General features: G+C 39.1%; 1 protein-coding gene across 1 annotated transcript in view; it reads right to left on the minus strand.

The window, feature by feature from the left end:
- Positions 1-6,664: 6,664 nt before the first annotated feature.
- Positions 6,665-22,997, minus strand: part of parvaa (parvin, alpha a) — a 42,178-nt gene continuing 25,845 nt past the window's right edge. The window contains 10 exon segments of the mRNA XM_079682402.1: positions 6,665-7,348; positions 8,168-8,240; positions 11,868-11,969; positions 12,211-12,279; positions 13,827-13,888; positions 13,972-13,991; positions 17,880-17,938; positions 18,069-18,184; positions 21,431-21,571; positions 22,165-22,267. Of these exon segments, the coding sequence (XP_079538528.1) occupies positions 7,272-7,348; positions 8,168-8,240; positions 11,868-11,969; positions 12,211-12,279; positions 13,827-13,888; positions 13,972-13,991; positions 17,880-17,938; positions 18,069-18,184; positions 21,431-21,571; positions 22,165-22,267 (822 nt within the window). The 3' untranslated portion in view covers positions 6,665-7,271.

Raw genomic sequence — 22,997 nt, forward strand, 5'->3', positions numbered from 1 at the left:
TTTGACATGCCAATGGCTACCTGCCCATCACTAAATAGCTAGCAATCTATTTGCTAAACAGGGCAGAGGGGGCACTCGCTAAAAAAAAGAAATGCAACATGTTTCAAAGCCAAAAACTAAATGTAATCATCAGTGCTCTTACATAGGAATGTAGCACTATCAGCAAATATATGTATTTTGAATCTACATATCTCCATTTCTATCTCTCTTTGACTTCCTTTTGTCTGTAAACTGCTACAATGGGAAAATGGAATTTGGGCAAAAAAAACTTTGATTTAAAACCACAAAAATGTGTAAACCAAACTAAGTGATATCACTACACATGACAACACTGACTGGACCGCCATCCAGGTGTGGCGCCAGGCTCGATGGCTGGATGGGCAATATTGGTGTATAAAAACTGGTTAGTGCCAGTGTTAAAAAAATCTGAACCACTATCTGAACCAGTCACATGGTATCGAAGAGCAGCATGGCTTTGCATATTATCAATGACGTGATCTGCGAAAAAATTATACAAGCCTTAATACGCGATTCACGAAAACCTCCTAGACATTTTGACCACTGCTCAAAAGCATCGGTACAGCACGGTACATCACTACTTATCATAATGCCAAGATCACACTACTCTTCAGATTCCTGTACTCTTCCCATTACACAACTTGTAATCTGAAGTCTTGAAGTTGTTCTGATTTGCACACTACAACCACACTTATGACCAATGACGGGGTCGAAAGATTCAAGATTTCTCGCCAGGATCCATCTCCAATGAGTCTGGTCCTTAAACAACATTTTTTTTTACAAGGGTTAGCTTTTCTATGTTTTTGTGTTCAATCAAGGGTAGAATTGATAATAAAATAACCAATTAAAGGGGAATCATTCAATGCAAATTTCGAATTTAAACAGTTTTTCGGAACATACAGGCTGTGAACAAGATTGTAAAACACATCGCTATGAGATCATTGTATTCAGGGAGCCAGCCAGGAACACTGCCCCACTTTTACCCAAACACATTTTTTTCACAATTCCTCTTCAATATCTTACACTACAGTAGAAAAAGTGGCAGATGATGTGTGCCACTAGAACACAGGGCTTCAGGTACACCGAGGCTCCTCTCCTTTTGTGTTCCAAAACGCTCCCTTTTATAGAACGGGGGAGCCAACCAGCCTCCTGTTGAATTTTTGACATTTATTTGATGCATGGACAGAGAGAGCCATGCAGACATGAACGAAAGCAGTTACTGAACTGAGGTTTCGGGGCTCAATTTCCATGATCGACATTGATCACGCTGCTCAGAGACGGAGAAAGAATGAATGAACTAGTCTAAAGGGGTCACAAGCGCCTTCACTCTTCTGCTACCTCTAAGAATAGTACTGATCTTATCACTTTTACCTTTTATGTCATTATGTGCATTATAATTGATCGAAAAGACTGCACTTTTCTGCAACAAAAATGTGACGACATACAGTATGTTCAAGGAATGAAGTACAAATCATACACAAGATACTAAGAATCTTTTTCATAGTACATGTTTCCTACACCCGTTCTGGTATCTCGTCCATCCTGACCTCACTGACAAAATGAAATTTAGGGCAAAAAACTAATTCACGGCATCCTAGACTTGAATTCCTGCGGAAAAGAATTTAAAGGTCCCATGTCATGCTTTTCCGGTTATTACCCGCTCCCTTGTGTGTTATGTAGCTTTTTCTGCATGTAAACGGTCTGCAAAGTCACAAACCCTCAAAGTACACCCTGTGGCGAGTACAATTCGAACACAGAAAAGACCTGGGTAACACTTTATTTTGATAGTCCATCAGTCATCAGTTGACATTTAGTAGCATGTCAACAGTGCATCAGTTGACATGTGTCAGTTGACATTCAACAGCACCGTTCAAACCGACAAGTAACTAAGCATTAGTTGATGATCAACAGATAAGCAACTAAAGTTCAGTTGACTATTACATTAAGCATTAGTTGATGATCAACAGATAAGCAACTTTAGAGTTTAGTTGACTATTACATTAAGCATTAGTTGATGATCAACAGATAAGCAACTAAAGTTCAGTTGACTATTACATTAAGCATTAGTTGATGATCAACAGATAAGCAACTTTAGAGTTTAGTTGACTATCTGTTGATCGTCAACTAATCTAGAGTTGACTATTAGTATACTTTTAGTAGGTTCTCCACTAAGCGTTTGTAGGCATGTGTTAGGACTATCCAATTGAAGTGAAAAAGAGTTGAGAACAGTAGAAAGTCTATAACCTATCAACATAACACATACTTTCATCCACTAATGATATGCAACAGACAAAAGCAAAATGTTTTGCACAACTGATCACGAACACTGGATAACTGAAGTCAATACCAGGCTTTAAATCACAGTAGAACAAACACTATACACAGCATATCAGAGAAAGAAAGCTTTTTTATTTTAATAATATACAACAAGTAAAAACTGAACAGTTGTGAACCACATTCAATCCAACTAAAGGACATCTAAACATCATTATTAACAGGTCGCCAAAAAACTTCCCCAAAGTAGCTTTTCCAAAATGAAAAAACAACAACAACAACAACAACAACGCTCAACCCACATTCAGAATGACCTTACAGAAAAGGGGATGAGCTGTTGCTTTGTATAGTGTTTGTTCTACTGTGCTTTATAGCCTGGTATTGACTTCAGTTATCCAGTGTTCGTGATCAGTTGTGCAAAACTTGGTATTCGAAAAAAGGATCATGTACCAGGAACTTTTCTCTTGTGGAAGACCAAAAAAAGGTAGAGCCAAGTTGAATAAAGTGCAGTAAATGAACAATGTCTCAGAGTTGCTCCAATACTCAGGTCCAGTCTGAAATATGTCAACATTCTTTCGGATGGATTGACATCAGATTGACATACAATGTCACACAGACATCCATTGTTTCCCAGATAATGTATCCTAGTGACTTTTGTCATCCTTTCACTTCAGTCACTTTTAGACTAGTGCCACTATGAGGTTGTTAGCCTTTAATTTGTTACAAAATCCATGTTCCCCTCAGGAAAAAATATCCTAAATGTAATTTGTCCATCAACTTGGTTTATGACCAAATTATTGTAAAAATAAACATTCCCATTAGAGACAGCTCTATTTCCGGTTAGCAATTTCATTATTAGCATGATAACAAACTACGCTAAGATTGCAAGCACAGTAAATATCTGCTTAATGTCAGCATGCTAGAATTGTCCACACCTTCATTGTTAAAATAAGCTTGTAGAAATTAGCACTCTCTTAGCTACAGTAGCTAGCATGGCTGGAGTTTTGTTGCTGTTGATCAATTTCTGCATTGTCAACTGAAGTTATGGACTGGTCAGTAGAAAAGAACATATGATAATTACTCAGAATGATAATCTATAAACTGATATGGAAGTGACATTCTAAACGGCTGATTTCCTGGTGATCCAATCTACAAGCCAATGGACTTTCTTTGCTTTCGCTGTCTATTCCCATAATGGCAAAGTGCTATCATATTAATCTTAAGGCTGATAGCAAGGTTCTGAGAAACAAAGGCAAAAGGATACACAATAAACATTTAACATTGATACACTTATGACCGGTGAAGCAATACCGCTCTACTTTGTAACATTACCTAAGTGAAGTGCCAGCCGTTATTGGGCTGTATGGCAAAACCTTTTATCTAATGCCATATAATATAATAATATGATACTTTATTGATCCTCGCCAGAGAGGTCAGAGGTCAATGCAAGCTTTAGAGCAGCACCGGTAAACCTGCTAAATGCTTGACTATTGAGAAATGTCCTCCTTATGCAAAGGCTCTGCTCAACCTAAACTGCTGGATGCTTTCATTGGCAACCTTAAAAGAGAATTGTCTGGACCCGTCATTTCACTCAGCATTCTTTTTGTGGCTGCCATTAAAATCTGGTTCTGTAAATTAAAGAAATTGTGCTAGCTCTTGACGGTAGCTTGGCTATTTTTAAGTCTTGGATTTTTTTTGGAGGGACAACTTTAGTGATGATTCTCTGCAACCAATCAGTAGACTGCAATTGCTTTTCTCCACATTTTAGTATCGACTGCTTCTGCAACAGCTGTCTGTTACCGTTAGAAAATCGGTAATGAGAGCAGTGAAAGTAAAGCCAAACACTGAATTTCCAGACGTAAAACAATCAGCTACATACTCATAGTTTTGGTGAGTTTGTCACGACAATTTTCACATTACACATAGTCATTTCAACTTTATTTCATATAAAATATTGATAGTTGGGGCTTTAAAGCATTTTTATACATTATGTTTTTTCAACGGATTAAACCACTCGCTGATTAGTGAGCTTTAGAGGTGCTGGTAGGTATATTAACCTAACCCTAAAATGTGGCAAAAATCCAGCTTTTCCAGTCTATACATTGATCTAAACTAAACTGTTTGTCCCAACCTCCACTTACTGTAAAGTTGTATTTATCTTCTTGACAAACCTTTCCTGTCAGTGAAAGGTAAAGTGAGTCTTCTAACAGATGAACTTATACATCTAAATCCCTATCCGTGAAGCAGCAATCTATAATTTACTGTGGTGTCTTCAATCAGAGGAATGCAGCGCAGTGTCCCCGTGTGACCCACGCACAGAGCGACAATGTAACAATAATGGAATAACAATAATGTAACAAGGTAATAACTAGAGCAGCTGAATTGTTCCCAGGGGGAGGGAATGCAGAGGAAATGATCAGGGTTTGAGCTCCCTCAGGATCTGTTGCAACTAACATGAGAGCATCTGAGAGGGCAATCATTACCGGATACTGTTACTCGTGCCAAATGTTACACTGCGCTCAAGGCATTCAGTTGACTATACTGACTATAGGTCTTTTCTGTCTTCACATACCAACATGTAGAGGTTTTAGAAGCTATTTGGAACACAAATGCTACATAACAATACATTGAGTCCTTTCTCAAAAACTATCCATTGAAAATGTAATTAAAGTCAATACAATGTTCTCTCCTTGAAAATATGTTACAGTTCTCACTACAATAAAGGGACTCAAATTCATGTTTGAGAACACGTACACACACAATCAAAAATTCACGAAAAAACAACATAGAATCGAAAGAAAAAAAAATCTGAGTGTCTTTGCAACGTGCCTGGGTCCTGCAGAGAATATCTCGATACCCCAGTGTAATAATGAGTATGTTCAACCCAAACACATTTCTCCCACTTTCTTTCAAAAGCCATTGAGGAATGAGCAAGAAAGACATTACCTTTTCATCCTTTTAGTAACTCTACTATCCATTTCGGTCAATGTTGGGGTCAGCTTCAATTCAGAAAGCTTTTCCACAGCTTTTCAAACAGTCCATCTCAATTTAGTAAAAAGAAAATTGTTACGCAGGTCCACTTGTATTTCTGGGTAAGCAAAATTGGAACCAATCTGACCCCAATATTTGTTTTGTTGAGAAAGCATTCCTCTTTGCTTCCTTTGAGCGGCTGAAAAATGCACCTGCATTCAGGGACTGAGCGTTTTATTGAATAAAATGTGTTCAAATATAAATAGATACATGATAGAGAAAGTGTGGGCAGCTATCCACAAACAGTAACTGCAATTGTTGTTTGTTAAAGTAAAATTGCCTTGAAAGTAGAACGTAACACTTAAATACAGACAATATTCACTTTACTTGCAAGAAAATAAATCCAACTTAAAAACGTAATAAAATATTTGTTTAAATGTGATGTATTTATAGGATTCACCTTCCGCATTGCCTTATTTGTTGTTGTTGTTGGTATTTCTGGAGTGTTAGTGCTAAGACTTAGCATAGCGTCACCAGCTTTATCAACCACTTGCCAAAGAAACCAGTTTCAAGCTTTTGAATGAACTGTTGTTAAAAAAAACTTTCAGAGTGCCTGAACATTTAGATTACAAATATGTGATTATTTTATTCAAATATCACATATTTGGGTATAAACAGCAATGTTTGGTCCTGTGAGAAGCTAATGGCTGTATGAGAGCGTCCGGTTGGCTTCAATCAGTACAACAATGTTTTTATTAACTCTCACTGGCAGAACGGTAGACACAGGTTCACTCTGCAAGTTAAACCATAGGCATAGAGTATAAAATAATATTCTATTTTAAATTACAAGAGCCACCAATTTGGCAATAGCTAGCTATCTTGTTAAGTAGATGGCTAACTTTTGCTAGCTATATTGTTAAGTAGATGGCCAACGTTCGCTAGAACACTAGTTCGGTAGGTAGCTAACGTATGCTACCCAGCTTGTAAAATAGATAGCCGATGATTGCTATATTAATAGCACACAGACCGATTATTTGGATTTGGTCTCCATGTTAAGTTGATTTTATAAAAGCTATTGACATTTGCTTTAGTCTGACGTCTGGCCAATGTGCTTCTTTATTTTTTGTAGTTCCTCACAGTAGAGCCAACTACACCAAAAACACTACAGAGTTATGAAAGGTGTCCTTACATTTTTAGCCATTTTCATATGTCATCCTGGTAGCCACTATCATATTATGGATGTGGTAGTTTAAAATCATTCCGTAGCTGTAAATGATCCTCAATACAATTCATTGTTTACAACGCTGCCATTGCGAAACCGGGAGAACCAACACATTTCCGAATCGGAACTGGGTAAAAAGGGAAGGGCAACATGAGATGAATAAAACCACAAAAAGAAAAGTGATAATAGAATGTTGACTTTAATCATACACAAGACAGAGATTGCCTGTGGAGTAAAGCCTTTGTGTTTTACAGTGAGGACAACAGAGCTTTGGTCAAATATTTGAAATATCATTCCACACATGCAAAATAAATCTGGAACGTTAAGACAACAGTGGAGCAATGCAGTGCATGCTGTAGTGTTCACGTGTTTAAAATAAAAGGCACTTATTAATGACATAAACAAGAGCAGAGATGCAAACATGGATAAGTAAGACTAAACAGGTGTATCAAAATGTACAATAAATACAGTTAAACCTTTTCTTTTCTGAATTAAAAATGCTTATCTTTAAATCTCCCTTTCATGATATCAATGCAGGGGGACAAAAATCCGTACAGAATTATTTATGACTTCAAAAATCGTATGTAGATGTCTGGGACTGTAAAGCATTGTCCAATTTACAATATAAAGTCATGCATTTTGTGTCTTTCAAGGATATATTAAAAAAATACAGATTTGTGTGGTAAATGATGGAACAAGGAATGTGATATATGCTTTCAGATAAATGAAGATACAACCAAAAGAAGGAAAAACATGTGGTCCATAAAATAATGTTTCCACGCTTGGCTCAGTCCACGTTCCTGTACCTGGTGAAGAGGTTATAGAGGACGCGCAGTGTGGACTTAAGGTCGCAGTTCACTATATCTGGAGAAACAAAAAAGAGAGAAAGAATAAATGAATCATAATAAGTTCTATATAGACATATCTTGGAGCCATACTTACAGCTAAGGTTAAGATGAATACTAGGTAGATAAATGTATAATTACACATTGTCTGTATAATAACCAGTATGTTAAACAGTTAATGGTTAATTGTATTTAAAAACAAGTATTTGATGTAAAGATATCTTTTTGGGCCTCTTGTGCTTTTATTATAGCGACAGATTTGAACTGGGGAGATAACATGTGTATATGATCCCCAGATCAGAATCGAACCCAGGTCCTCTGAGTCCCGGAACATGGGACCAACTCAACAAGGTGAGCCATCCCAAGGCCCAATTTCTTTCTTTTTTGTCAGATTGAGAGTTTTCACAAGTTTACATATTTTGAATGATTACAATCATATAATAAGGCCATGTAAAAGTTACGGCTAATTTCTTTGTGAAAAACTAATACAGATTGTTGTTTTAGTGTAAGATGTAGTGAAGCAGCTGAATGAGACACACGCCTGTAGTTACCGATTATACCTTTGTTACATTATATCACATGTCATTTATCTTACACTTCCCTATCCCTGAGCCACAGCCGCCTGATGCAGTTTTTGACCGAACTGCCTTAAAATGAATGCAATATGTGTAGATGATGTCTGCAGCCTAAAGTCTACTAAACAGGGGATGCTGCAGGCTGCTCTCTGGGTTTTTTCAAAGTATCAGATACAAGTTCAATCAACAGGTAACAGGAAAATATCTTCTCAAATCAGAATTACAAAAAAAAGTTTATATCCCCAGTTAAATGTGCTTCCTACCCTCTGGCCGGGGTTTTGGTCTCTCCAGACCTCCATCCTGCATCAGCTCAAAGGAGAAGGACACATTGTGGACCTGCAGGGAGAGAGAGGCTGTTAGGACAAACACGAACAATCACAGCTCCTCTCTGATAACAGAACATGGACACTGGTTGCTAAATCCCAAAATACACTGTGGGTCGATTCAATCGTGCTACCACAGCTTCCTGTGTGGGCAAACACTGGCCTGCCCTGTAAGACCATAAGCCTTCAGCAGATGCACACACACTCTCTTAATGGATACATGTCAGCAGAGTCAATCAAAAACCTCAAAACTCCAAGAGACGGATACAGTCGGTACACGCCAGGTTTTTAATGTGCAAGAGCATGCGTGTACGGTGAACATGATTAATGATGCTATAGTCCAGGGCTGACCATGAATGTATAAAGTGAAGGGGCGCAGTTCATTCCTATGAAAGTTACTCAGGGGCGCATGCAGCCAAAATGACCTGACTCTTGAGTACATAAATACCCGTTTCTGGGCCCATTAGTTGGTGCAGTGATTACATATTTTTGTAGGCTAACCCAGAAGTTAGCGTCACGAGGGCTCCCTCGTCAAAAAGCAATGGGATTTTTCAATTGGACTTCAGAGCATTGCACACAATTAACTCTGCGGTAAACACGTTTATAATACTGATGCGATTTGTTCAGGAGGATAATCTCCACATATTGACACCATTTTGTGATTTTGGAAGTGTGAATGGATTTGCCAGAAGTGAAAAGCAACTTTGAGGCTATAAACTAACTTTAACCTGGCCGCACGACTGTGCACCACCACCGCTAAGCTAAAGGCGGGCTCGTGTTCAGCATGATGATTGTTTAATGTCTTAATTAGGTGCTTGTTAGCAACCGCTGTTTCATAACACACAGAAGCTTCAGACATTGACGAGCGGGGTAATTGCTGACGTATTTTATGGTGTAGAACAAAACGTGAAAATCTCTTAGGCCTGTATTTAACAGACCGTATTTAAGGCATCTAACCACAAACCCTTACAAATGTTTTTGACTGAAGCGAGGGAAAGGGAAGTGGTTAAATGCTAATTAATTTTCTTGTTTAAGGACCTATTCCTGCAGCACTCAAAGTATGCACACTTCTGATTTTCCTTAAGGCCTGTCTCTAATCTACTCATGTATGGCAGCGTCATGGCTGGTGTCTGCTCAGTCAGCATTTTACAACCTAAAGGCTCTAATGGTTTAAATAACAGTCTTCAAGTGTTTGTCGTGTTTGCGCTGGTATACAGACGTCTTTTTCCCAATGTAACCCAATTGTAAAAAGTATTTTTTGAGCCCAACAACGTCACAGGCGAGAACGGAAGTTGAAGTAATCAACATTTGCTGAAAAGCCTGGTCAACTTCCTTGGGGCTGATGTTTAATCAAAAGATGGAACCCACATTTGTATCGAATGATTCTTTGAAATATCAGGCAGAGTACAGTTCTGTGTAGGAAACCAGAAAATATATTTAAGTCAATCTGAAAAATAAAAGTGCAAGGGAGAGGAAAAGCAATCAGAGGGAAGAGATAGGAAGAGTTAAAAGATGTCTTCCATTCTCAGCTCAGTGTGTGTGTGTGTGTGTGTGTGTGTGTGTGTGTGTGTGTGTGTGTGACCCTGCTGAGATGTACTAAAAGTGTTTATTGTGTGGAAAGCGTGACCTTAGTCTTCCCTAATACAGTCAAAAACAAAAGAGAATGAGCCTTAAATAGAGATCTACTGAGCAGGAGTGCTTTCTTGATGCTTGTGCTACTTTTCACAGCCCACCCCTGGTGTATCATCGATATGCATATAGGCACACACACACACACACACACACACACACACACACACACACACACACACACACACACACAGTAATAGAGCTGAGCCCCTACACCACTCCAGTGTTTCCCTGTGCAAAAGGAGATTACAGATGCTGTGGGCCTGGTGCCTGTGCTTCCGGGCCAGGAGTGTGTGTGTGTGTGTGTGTGTGTGTGTGTGTGTGTGTGTGTGTGTGTGTGTGTGTGTGTGTGTGTGTGTGTGTGTGTGTGTGTGTGTGTGTGTGTGTGTGTGTGAGTGAGTGAGTGAGTGAGTGAGTGTGAGAGAGAGAGAGAGAGAGAGAGAGAGAGAGAGAGAGAGAGAGAGAGAGAGAGAGAGAGAGAAGTTGTGTACAATGTAGCACTGATGCCCATTCTGCTCCGCAGCTTGGCAGGGGCCGCTGGCCAAGACCCAAACAAAAGGCTACTGTGGTGTCTCCTCAGATTGCCTGTTCAGAATACCGTAGTACTACAGAGGCCAATGGAGCGGGAGATGGCTCTGCACTGAATGGGCTCTGGGGTAAACGGATGGCATTTACCCGGCTATTGAGAGGAGAGTCCTGGCTCCCAGTGCTCAGGATCCTCACAAATCAAGTATTGATTCAAGAGTTTTTCTCAAACTATAGGTCACAACCAAACATGGGTCAGGATCATACAGACTATGGTCGGGATCTCTCTCCTAGCACTTTCGGGTTTCTTCGTCTCAAAGTCAATTATTTTTTTAATAATTTTTTTATTAGATGAATGAAATAAGTTACGGCATAACATATCAGTAAAGACCACACTAGTGAATGTTTGAAGCTTCTATGTTTCATAAAAACAGTGTGAACAAGTGCAACTACCAAATATCATCATGATGAGCATTAGCCACCTTTAGCTTAGCGATGGTTACGTCATATGAGGATGATGTAGTTCGATTATAGCCTAACGTAAGATTGTCTCTTCTGGCAATTCCCTTTATGTGTAAAGTACTGTTAATATGTGGAGGTTATCCCGCTGAATAAAACATGTATCATAAACGTGTGTGCCACAAAGCTTATTTTTGGCCATTTTCTAAAATCCAATAAAAGAAATCCCATTGCTTCTTGTCGAGTGAGCCCTTGCAATGCTAACTCCATGTCAGCCTACAAAAAACATCATCACTGCACAAGTACACATGCCTGCTTATCTAAGACGCAGCATCAAAAAAGTTGCATTTGTACATATTGTGGAATTATTGTCGTCTTGTTACGTGAGCCAGGCCCACGCTACAAAGGTCACAGCTGCTTTCTTATTTATATGCATTGAGAAACTAAACTTTTGTTGGCCCTGAATTAAAAGCAGTGGATAACAGAATGATGGGATGACAAACGGCCAGCTTGACCCAATCTGATCATCACGAAACATCACATACAAAAATACTTAGAAAAATATATGGGTGGGTAAATATATAATTTGTTCACCCAAAATCTTGAGTTTCAAAGATTAATACCCTCTTCATTCAATCATGAAATATACTACATTACATTACATGTCACTTGTTAGACGCTTTTATCCAAACTTACATACTCAATACTGTGGACACAGGAGCAATTTGGGCTGAAGTGTCTTGCCCGGGGACAAAACGACATGCTGACTGCAATGGGGTTTGAACCTGTGCTCCCCTGATCCCAACACCAACCCCACTGCACCACACGCCTCCTTACTACTACTACTACTACTACTACTACTACTACTACGACTACCAAGTATGTCCTTCTTTGCTTCTAAGTGCTGCACTGACCATATTTGGAATCAAGTGTACACGTTTGAACATTGTACGTTTATCTCGTTCCACTCCTGCTCAACTTGTCTCTTTATAATATGGTTGAGGTCATTTCACAAATAACACTACACCTTTTGGTCAAAATTCTCTGGTGTTAGGAAAAAGTTGTAGAGCGGTACAAAGTATCCCTCCAGCAGCCCCATCAGCAGCACCAGGTACACACCGTCTGCAAACTGAGAGAGAAGGACAGGGATGTAACTTTGATAATGGACTAGCAGCAATAATGACTTAAATAGGTGGCATTTCCCCAAGTTTCCACAAGACAACAATCTCAATTACGATGAAAAACATGTTGTGATGGACATGCTTTTCAAAATAATGGACTTTTAGAAAATTGGAACATGGATTCAAGCATTCACTTCATATTCTTATGAAAAAAGCTTCCCTGCGTTTATATGCAGGTGTGTGACGTACCTGTGTGTCCAATTCAGACACCTCCAGGTTGAGCTTGTTGAGGTGTTTGTTCACAAAAGTGATCAATGTCTGAGAAAACACAAAGGAAGATATGTCTCAGAAGTTTGTGACATTTCAGACAACACAGGTACTGAAATGCAAAGATATGCGTACACATAAATTGTAGACATGCATACATTTAAAAAAAAGAAAATGGGGTAAAAAAGTCAGTAATGTGGCATCAACGACTTGGCCTTTGGCAACCATACTGGAGGTCTTAACCACTGTGACAACTTCTACTTTTAAACTGCAAACTTAATGTCTGGACTAGGGATGGGAACGATTAATCGAATATTCGAAATTATGAATATTTTTATTGTAATATCTTTTTTTTTTTTTTTTTTGGGAGGGGTGCCTAAGTTAATTACATATGATCAAATGGAATAATTAAATGTATACGACAGTGCCATAGCTAAGTGTGTTACTGTCTCACAGCGGGCAGAGCTGCAGGTGCTGATCTCTCTCTCTCGCGTCCGGTTATACTTCACTCGCGTTTATGTCCAAATCCATCAGATCTAGCTAGTTCTAGCTAATGATATGGCTGCTGCCCCTCCCTACACGCAGATCACGCAGACTCAAACCTCATCTTATGCCCAAATTCCAGCTGAGAGGGTCTTTTCTACAGCTGGCCTGATTGTGAATGGCCTCCGCACCCGCCTCTTCCCTGAGTAGACATGCTCATATTCTTAAAGAAGAATGAGTATTGAATAGCTGCATTCTGTGCATAGGCCCTGTTATGGGTTGTTGATCTCTGTTGTAATAGGGTTACGTTACCCTAACCTGTTATATTGTTCGTGTATGATCCCTCTTTCGTTTAAAAACCAAGTTATGTTTTAAGCATGAAAGCTGTAGGCCTATAGCTATCAACCGTTCAAAATGTGATCACCACTTCAGTACATTTGACAAATTCGACTTGGTTTCTATACTTATTTGAATATGTATTTATTTATTTTTCAAACTTATTTAAAAAAAAAAAATGCACACACTTTTTTTCTTTTGTATAGGATATGTACATTTCGGTTAATCGGTTAACCGTATTTTTGGGGGTTGAATATTCGAATATACATTTGCTTTCAAATTCCCATCCTTAGTCTGGACAGAAGTGAAAACGCAGACAGCGTTCAATTTGATTGTGAAATCATTTAATCACTGATATATTTATTCAACTGCATTTGGCGAAACTACACAAACTGCATTTGGTCGAGAATCACAGTTATTACACGCAATTATATGACTCATCAATAATAATCTGAATCCTACATTATTTAAGATCTAATCATTTCGAAGACTTTCTTTGTGGATTCTAAAAGATTATCCACTCTTTTTACAGATATCTCTTTCCTAATGTAAATCAATGGGAAAAAGTATTTTTGGGCTGAATAAAGTCAATGCCATGGCAACTGACTTGGAACTTGTAGTATTATCATTTGGCCAGTAGAAAAGCGGATGCTCTTCCTAGGAGACTAGCATAAGACCTGATTTTTATATTGCTATATTTGCCATTCCCCCATCAGACCGCCATAATGGCGATAAACATGGAAGCTCGACTCCAGATTGCCACTGCAAAGCCTCCGTACCTTTTTGACAACATTCAGCTTATCCGGAGCATGGTCAAACAGGGTGTCGAAAGCATCACGCTCTGTAAGAAAACAAAAGTAATTATTATCCCAGAAATGTGGATACTCCTGGAATAAACATAGTTCTGTACACTGTTCTACATACCGTGCCTGCCAGAGAAAGCCCTGCGAGAAAGAGGAGAACATCAGAAAAAAGATTTTAAAAAAGAAAAATCACAACACAATTCCGAGGCAGTATTTGCTTATAAACAATACTGGAATATCCATACAAGACAAAGGGAAATGAGGAGTGTGCTTCCAGTTCAATCACAGAGGAATGTAGAGAATGAAGGGATTATGTCTCAGAAATGACAATACAATAATGTAACTAGGGTATCATAATTTGATTAACAATAAACACAGGTACACCTTGGGTATTCGTATAACCTGTGTATCATCACAGGGAGTTTAGCAATGACACATACTGTAGCACAATGCAATAATCTCAACAATACAGTGTGGTATTGATACAATGAATGAAGACATGCAGGTTTTCTATGGGAATGGAGGGGCCTCTCTTCTCTGTTATTACAATGTGAACACTGTGGAGGATGTTGTTTTTGGAAAGGGTCAGGTGGTTTTTGGAGAGGAGAGAACACCGCAGTGTGAGTGTCCCCGGGGAAGGGATATCGCGGTGGGCAGGCCAGCAAGAAATGACACACACACACACACACACACACACACACACACACACACACACACACACACACACACACACACACACACACACACACACACACACACACACACACACACACACACACACACACACACACACACACACACACACACACACACACACACACACACACACACACACACACACACACACACACACACACACACACACACACACACACACACGTCATGGTAGATGGATACACGCATGATAACACACACACACACACACACTGGTGACAGAGGAAATACGGTTATTACCACAACACCAGGACCATTGCCCAGACATGCCTGCCTTAGCCATCACAGATTTGTGTGTGTGTGTGTGTGTGTGTGTGTGTGTGTGTGTGTGTGTCTCCTGTTATCTCCCTCGTGGCTGCTGTCACGCTGCAAGACATCCTCAAAGGGAGACAATGAAAGTGTGTGTCTGTGTGTGTTTTAAATAGTCTAATTCTTCAGCTAAAGGTACCATCACATATGTTGCTGAAATGTTGGTTGTATATTCATCATTGCACAGAATTTCTTGCCATATTCCATCTAAGGCAAAGTGTGCTCCAAAGTTTAGTTTGCAGAAAATAAGATGATCAAGGTCACAGTTTGGAATTCTATTCAGTATGTTCTCCATAGAAAAATACTCAAAAGTGTTTTTTTAATTAGTCTCTAATGAGACTTTAATTTAAAGGTGACCTATCATGCAAAATGCACTTTTGTACGTCTTTTATACATGAATATGTGTCCCCGGTAGGACTGTTCATTGACCAACTATTCGGGTTTCAATTTCATTATTCGGATATTCGTTTTTTTTCCCCCAATTTTTTTTTCTTCTTCTAAATGCTATTAATAAAGGCGAATTGCCATATTCTTATACTATATTTATACTTTTGAATTGCACTGTTAAAATGCGGAAATATATACAATCTCAGCCTGTGCTCCTGACATCGCGTTCACTCACAGTCACGAAGGCAAATGGCACGCTTGACCTTGCTTCACCTCGTTTCACCCACAAAATGCCGAAGACTCCAGCTGTGTGGGACCATTTTAAATTGGACGACGGTAAGAAGAATATGTGCCAAATATGCGATAAGAAACTGGCCTACCACGGTGGCACAACAACTCTGAAAAGTCACCTGGTTGCCATGATGAAGCTGCTTTATCCGCCGTTTAAACAGTAACGTTACTCACGATAAAAACGTGCACCTACTTTGCTTGGAAAATAGTTGCAAGCAAGCAACCAAATTGTTTTTTTATATTAGTTTTTTTAATTTTATCCGAATAGTGAAAATAATAGGAGTAATGTGGGAACATCTGGGGCTAAGGCAGTGGTTCTCAAAGTGGGGGGCGCGCCCCCCCTGGTGGGCGCAGAGGCATGCCAGGGGGGGCGCGAGAGACCAGGAGGAAAAATGGTTATAAAAAAAAATAAAAAAAGATAAAAATAAAAAATAAAATAAAAATCATAATTTGAAAAATTATTGATTCGAAAATAATATGATGCAGTACAGTACTATTACGTCTGGGTCTCTGTTTCATTAAAGCTCGGCTCTGTGTGTGTGTGTGGAACGAGCCATTTTGTGTGCGCGTGAGAGAGAGAGAGAGCGCACCGGTACTGGAGATCGTTGTTGTTAGCTTCTGGTGCTAGCGAGCTACGCTAACGGATATAAGGAGTTTTTTCAACAACAAAGTGGAGGAGAGTCCTCTCCTGTCAGACTGAGAGCTAAAGGACTCTCTCAGTGTTATCTCAGTGGGTCTCAAATGTTTTGGTCACCATTAATGTAAATAATTATTTCCGAGGCACACGTTTATATGATCATTATAGTTATAAAAAAATAAGAGAATAAATGAAAAACAGGTATGAAATACTATATGACAGTAAAACAAGAATAAAGTTTAAAAGGGTGATTTGTAAAATATCCATCAAGAAAAAGTAAATCTGTTTACATTTCTGTTTCATATGGGTGTTGAGAGATGTATCCATAGATCTCTTCCTTTCGCTCTCAAAGTGCACCAGATTGATGCTTTTAACTTCAATATTTAAAAATAAATCTTCCCGGGGAAGCTTGCCCCCGGACCCCCCTATGTGACGTCCACACATCACCTATAAAAATAGCACTTTATCCCTGCTTACACCTATATGCCGTGAGCTGAATATTGAGCCTTCATTGTAACAGTCGCGGGTACGTTGTGTATTTGCGTGGGGATTGTTGCAGTAGAAAATTCCACTGTAGCGACCGGTACATTAATGGGAAACCCTAAATGTTTGAGCACCCTCTATGAAACGTCAAGCTACCCCACAGCACCCCCAAAATAAATCTCTGGCGCCGCCACTGAGCCTGATTATTCGTTTTGGGGGGGCCCGACTTTTTTTTTTCTCCAAAGGGGGGGCTTGACAGAAAAAGTTTGAGAACCACTGGGCTAAGGCAATGGCATAAAGTTGAGTAGCTCAGCCTAATAATAACTTCTTTCCATAGGTGCATCCCAGCCATCAACATCCTCAACAATACAGCAGACCCTACAGTTACCCTACAGAGGACACATTTAGTTTTAATGTTTGCGAGTACTGAGACAATAAATACATATAAATCGTAATAGTATGCTCTTTCTGCGCTTCTGCTTCACAGCGTGTTGTCAGGTGTCTCGGATTCGGAGCGTGTTATGAAACCTTTTTGAATTTTTTTTTGTTTTTTTTTTGTGGAATTTATAAAAAAAAAATACATATCTCTCCGCACCGAATATTTGAATATTCGCTGCTGATTACTACTGAATATTCAGAGCCCGAAAAATTGTATTCGGGACAGCCCTAGTCCCCGGTGTTCCAGGGAACGCACCAAGTGTCAGAAAACACAACCCTCTCTATTTTCCTCCATACCCAAATCTCTTAAAAAGGGGCTGCAACGGATCTGATACAGACTGATCCAGATTTGAACACTTCTATGACGTCACAGAAGTGGCGCTACGGCTATTGGGCCAACTCCACCAATCAGGAGGAGACAGCCACGGACATTGCCGTTCGAAAGCGCTGGAGACGCTGTAGTACATATGCCAGGCCTGTAGATGGTGCTGTCCTCACAGAATCAGCCCATGCAAAGACAGTGTTAAATTGAGCAAAATGAGGAATGGCTCAAATGGATGATCTGTTTGGTATTTTGAAAGATAAAAAAGTATACATATGCCTTATATAGGTATGGTCCTACACTATATTATTCAAATATAGCATGATAGGTCCACTTTAATGTAGAAACCATTTCTGTCATGGTAACAGAGAGCTTTTAGCAGCACTAATGTCTGTCAACAGCTACACCCTGTGAGATGTGAAATAAGTCAGCATCAGAGCATACTCACTCTGTGTTGCCAGTGATCTCCTCTTGAATTTGTCTCGACTGAAGGATGCCCTCTCTTTTCTGTGAGACACGAAAGGAGGAAAGTATGTTAATGTTGGATTTTGTTGTATTCTAGTGGTTATCAGAATTGTACTGGCACCTGAACTAAGAAAAATGCTGTATTGTCACACTCAAACAAGGTCCCACCCACCTGGACAACCACTACTTGAATGGAAACGTGGTCAGGCAGTCTGATTGGAGCTCTGAAGTGCTGAGACAGCGCCACCAGGAGGTGCAGGATGGCAACGATACTCTTAGCATGAACCGCTAACACCGGGCAAAGAAGAACAACAGAATGACAGAGAAATATAAGTTATGGAGCAAATAACATGAATACATGGTGGTTCCATGCCGGTATGTACTGTATATTAAGTGTTATATAACTGGAAATGCTGTCTTGACTGCAATTAGTACAATGGTGGGGGAATGACTCCTAGGAATGAGTTGGATGGCAGGTGGTAGCTGGTCTGATGTTAACAATCGCTCACAAGATGTTAACACTTTGTTCAAAGACATAATATACCCCACTGATGGATGTCTGAAGCTTCTGTGTGTTTAAAATATGGCGGTTGCTAACGAATGGCTTAACTGGACTACTCAAATTAGCCGCCTTTAGCTTAGCAGGGGTTTTACTTCTGATGAATGCATTTATTCTTTAACCATTATAAAAGTGGTTATCATAGTATCATAAAAGTATCTTTGCCACATTTCTTATTGTCTGCAATATCCCGAAATCCAATGGAAAAATCCCATTGCTTCTTACCAAGGGAGCGCTGGGGAGGATAACTCCTGTATCCTCATAAAAAAATAAAAACCGCACCAATCTGCTGAGATGAGAACAACAGCAAATGCAGCCATGCATGTAAATCAAGCCTTCCAATCCTCCATTGATAACCCTTTTTTATCTGACATATAATAATAACTTCTATCACATCACCTTTTACTTCTATCTTTAGCTTTAACATAAATATGATATGCGTATATAAGAGATGGAAGGGGAAATTAATGTGGGTTAAAGAGTCATAAATACCTCAAATTGTTAAATAAGACAACACATAGCCTATTAATAGCCCACCGTTAGGTACTTTTTACCTCTGGCATTTGTAAGTATCATATACCTTTGTTTTCCAAAGATATTACTTTAACTTTATGCAATAATCCAATGGAAAATCCCATTGCTTTTTGTCGAGAGAATACTGCCAATGGCAATTCCCGGGTCGGCATATACCAATACATCATCACTGAACCACGGAGCCATGTTATCCACTTACTAATGCATTACAAAATGTTCACAATCCGTTTCTTTTGTATTTCTTTGCAATAAAAGAGTCAATACCTTTCTGTATGAAATGGGTCGCCAAACAGCAACATATTTTCATTCTTCCAAATATTCTGCAAAGTTTTATGTGGCAAGGTCATATTCATTCAATGGTAAATACAGACACAAGATGCCAAAAGCTGCCTTGAAGGGATATTAAAGAAAGTAAAATAAATTCTGGTCTTCTGCCTGAAGTCATTCAGCGAGGGACACTGAGCCACATGTCTTTAGTCAAGCGAACAAATAGGATTTACCTTTGGGTACACAATCAGGATCAATTAAGTGTCCAAATCACAGAAGGCAAGCTAAAAGCCTTAAAAAACAACCCATTAGATCCTCTCTACATAAGAGGGTCCAAATAAGACACATCAGGAGAGATGTTTTTCTACAGCTCCTGAATGAGGAATGAAAGAAGGGACAAACAAAAGTGAATTGATTCAAAAGAGAGCTCCTCAAATAAAAGGACTGCAAAATCAATGACATGGCGTGTTATTCACCGTGCTCTTTAGCATTTCTTTTAAGGTATCTCACACAAATAGCTTTCAAGGACAAAGTTGTACCAGAGGTGCCTTTAAAGAATGTCATATTATTTGGTTTGAAATTAAATTCATTTGATACGGCCTCTCTCTAGTGCAGTGCTCTCACAAAATCAATTCTGTAATCTCAAAGCTTTCTGTGTCTCCATCATGTCATCCATATTTCTACCTCGCTCATACAGTAATGCCCACATCCCCCCCCCCCTCTAATATATCTCATAGACACGTTAAAGCTAATGATATAAGTAAAGGGAAGGGTGCTGAAAGCCTCACAGTATTTACTAATCTGTGGCAGATAAAAAGGGCCATTAAAAAGAACTATCTTAATATATTCTGCAGGCTTTTATAAAAAAAGACTCAGGTCACATGGAGAACACATTAGCATCTGTTATAAATAATCACAGATGCTATCATGGTAAGAAAACAACATTTGGAAACATATGTTTTGCTTAATATTCCTCAATTTGCATGAGTACCTATATTTTATAAAAAGATAACTGTACTTTTACCTCAGTACTTTTCTTTAAAGTACAGATTAATATTTTGACTTGATTTTTTCAGTACTCTACATGTCTTATGGCGCTTTTCCACTGCAGGACCTAGCACGGCTTAGCACAGCTTAGTTTGGCCTTGGTAGTCAAGACTCACTTTAAGCTGCGTTTCCATTACAGTTTAGTAACTGGTAGTTACTATAGTAACACAGTGTAGGCGGGGCGATCGGCTGTTCGGCGGGCGGAGCGACGCTGCGTAAAACTGCTGTGACGTCATCTTCAATGCGAACCACAAAACCATAACTTCAGACGTTAGCTGTTAGCACTCAGAGCTCACAGCTCCTCATATCTGTTCAGAAACTAGACAAAAGTTAAACAAGTACAAACCAAAGACTGTCTGTGTCATGGCAAATACAGTCGCTGGTTTATTTATGTCTGTAGGCCGTTGTTGTTGTGTGGACGGAGCATATACAACGTTAGCTTAGCCGATCTCTATTCAGAAAACAAGCATTTTAAAAAGGTTTTTCGCCTGCCGTCTGTCTGCAGACCGGTATCAGTATGTTGTTATTTCGGCATCATTTTGAAACGTGTATTAAAATTAAATCACGGTCAAATATGTTAATTTCGTTGTAGTTGTAGCCCCCTTTCCAGCGATTCTCTCTGACCATTCAGCAGTCGAGAGTGTTTACGTAACTAGTTTAGTATATTCAGCCCGGTTGTTGGCCCGGTAACAACCTCGATTTGGGAGGGCCAGAAAAAAGGTGAAAAAGTAGCCCTGAGCCGGAACTAGCCCAGGTGGAAAAGCAAAAACAACAGGAGTAGTGCAAAGGGTATTTCAACTGGATTAAGGTTGTGCCGTAAAATTCAGGTTATTGCACATATTTTTAACAAGTTGTAATTTGTCCTATTCTTGTATTTTAAATATATATTTATGTCTGTTGGAAAGATTTATTTTTATGTTTCTAAATTGTACATTTTAAAAGACAATTTGATGTTTGCACCATTACAGCAAAGCAAACTCCTTGTATGCGTAAGCCTATTTGGCAATAAACCTAATTCGGATTTAGAATTGATGGGAAATATGTTAGGGCATGACTTTAAATTACAAAAAACTATTATAGATTTCAGCAATACAGTTGAATAGAAAGTAAAAAGGTCATATCCTTACAGTCCACATTCCAGCGGATGCTCCTGGTGGAGAGTTTGAGGGAGTCATTGATGCGCTCCAACACCGTCTGCAGCTTCTGTTTCTGAGCGATCTCCGACTGGGTCACCTCGGCCACGTTCAGTTTCTCTCCTTCCAGCTTTTCTGAACAACGAGACAGACACAGAGAATTCAATATGAATCTGGTAATACTTAGAGATGTGATGTAAAGACAGCTCATTCAAAGGTACCTTTTAATTATTGCCATGTAAAAATATAACAATCAATAACAGCACAACTTTAGTTAGGTGTCTCAATGGCTTTTCTCGACATGAGTAGTTTACAGAGGACATCTTCTGCTCATTTTCAGGTTCATATTAGTATTTTGTTCCTCTACTGTGACATGTCTCCATGCTTTAACATTCAAAAAGCTCTTTATTTCTCTCATACTGCCTGTGCTGCAGCACCTCTTTTCACCCTCTGTCTGAAACCAGAGCCCAATCTGCTCTGATTGGTTAGCTGGCCGACTCTGTTGTGATTGGTCAACCCCTCAGAGAAATTCAGCCCCTTAGCATATCACGTACAATGTGTTGCTAGTCAATAGAAGCGCAAGTTTTATTTAGTGATGTCACTATGTTACTGAAGTAAACAAAGGAGTCCAATCGAAGCGTTTCAGACAAATGTAAACTAACACCTATAAAACACCCTACACCAACAGGGATGGGAAATCCCCAAAGCATTATGCCTGAACTGCTCACCGAATAGTTTCTGCAGCACCTGCCCATCGTACAGATCTTCAGCCAGATCCTTCACAATGATCCTCTCCCCCACCAGAACATCGTTGATCCAGTCGATCAACACCTACAGGGGAGAATACAATACTATTTACTCATAATTAGAACTTGTTCAATCTTTGAATGTCATTTTGCGAAATAAGGATTTATCACAAAGTAATTAATTCAGAATACATACTTATAACCTTGTAAACTTAATTAAATGACATAACATTTCATTTAGCTGATGCTCTTAACCAAAGACATTTTCCAATTAATGTATTCAACCATGAAGAAACTCATTAAAAAAAGCATGAATCCTGTGATTAGGGTTCAATAAGCCAAACCACTCTAAATGCTTTTTACATTTGTATTAATTATTATTATTGGCCAAGGTGCAGTGTAAACAGGTGGGATGTCTTTTCTTAAGTACGTTCAGATGAAACATGTTTTGCCCCTCATCTCAAACTGGCTGATTAAACACTGAATATCTGCAGAAGCCAATGCCCAAACTCATACCTCTTATTTCCTAGATAATAACTCAAGTCAATTCAAGTTGTTAAAATCAATGAAAAAATAGAATGTGAATCTTTGCCAATTGAATAGCTCTGCATTGCATTAGGAAAAAACTATTTCCAAGATTTCCCTTAATGTTATTTAACAAAAATAACAAGCCGCAGAATTTCTCTGTGTTTTTGCAGCCATTGAGAGTAACCTTTATGAACTTTTAGTCATCTTCAAGCAGTGATGCAAACACAGGTATGGTGAAAAAAGAGAGAACTATTTGAAGCAGGAAAAAAACAGCGTAATATACCATC

Source organism: Notothenia rossii, assembly GCF_949606895.1.
Source record: "Notothenia rossii genome assembly, chromosome: 5".
NCBI classification, from domain to species: domain Eukaryota; kingdom Metazoa; phylum Chordata; class Actinopteri; order Perciformes; family Nototheniidae; genus Notothenia; species Notothenia rossii.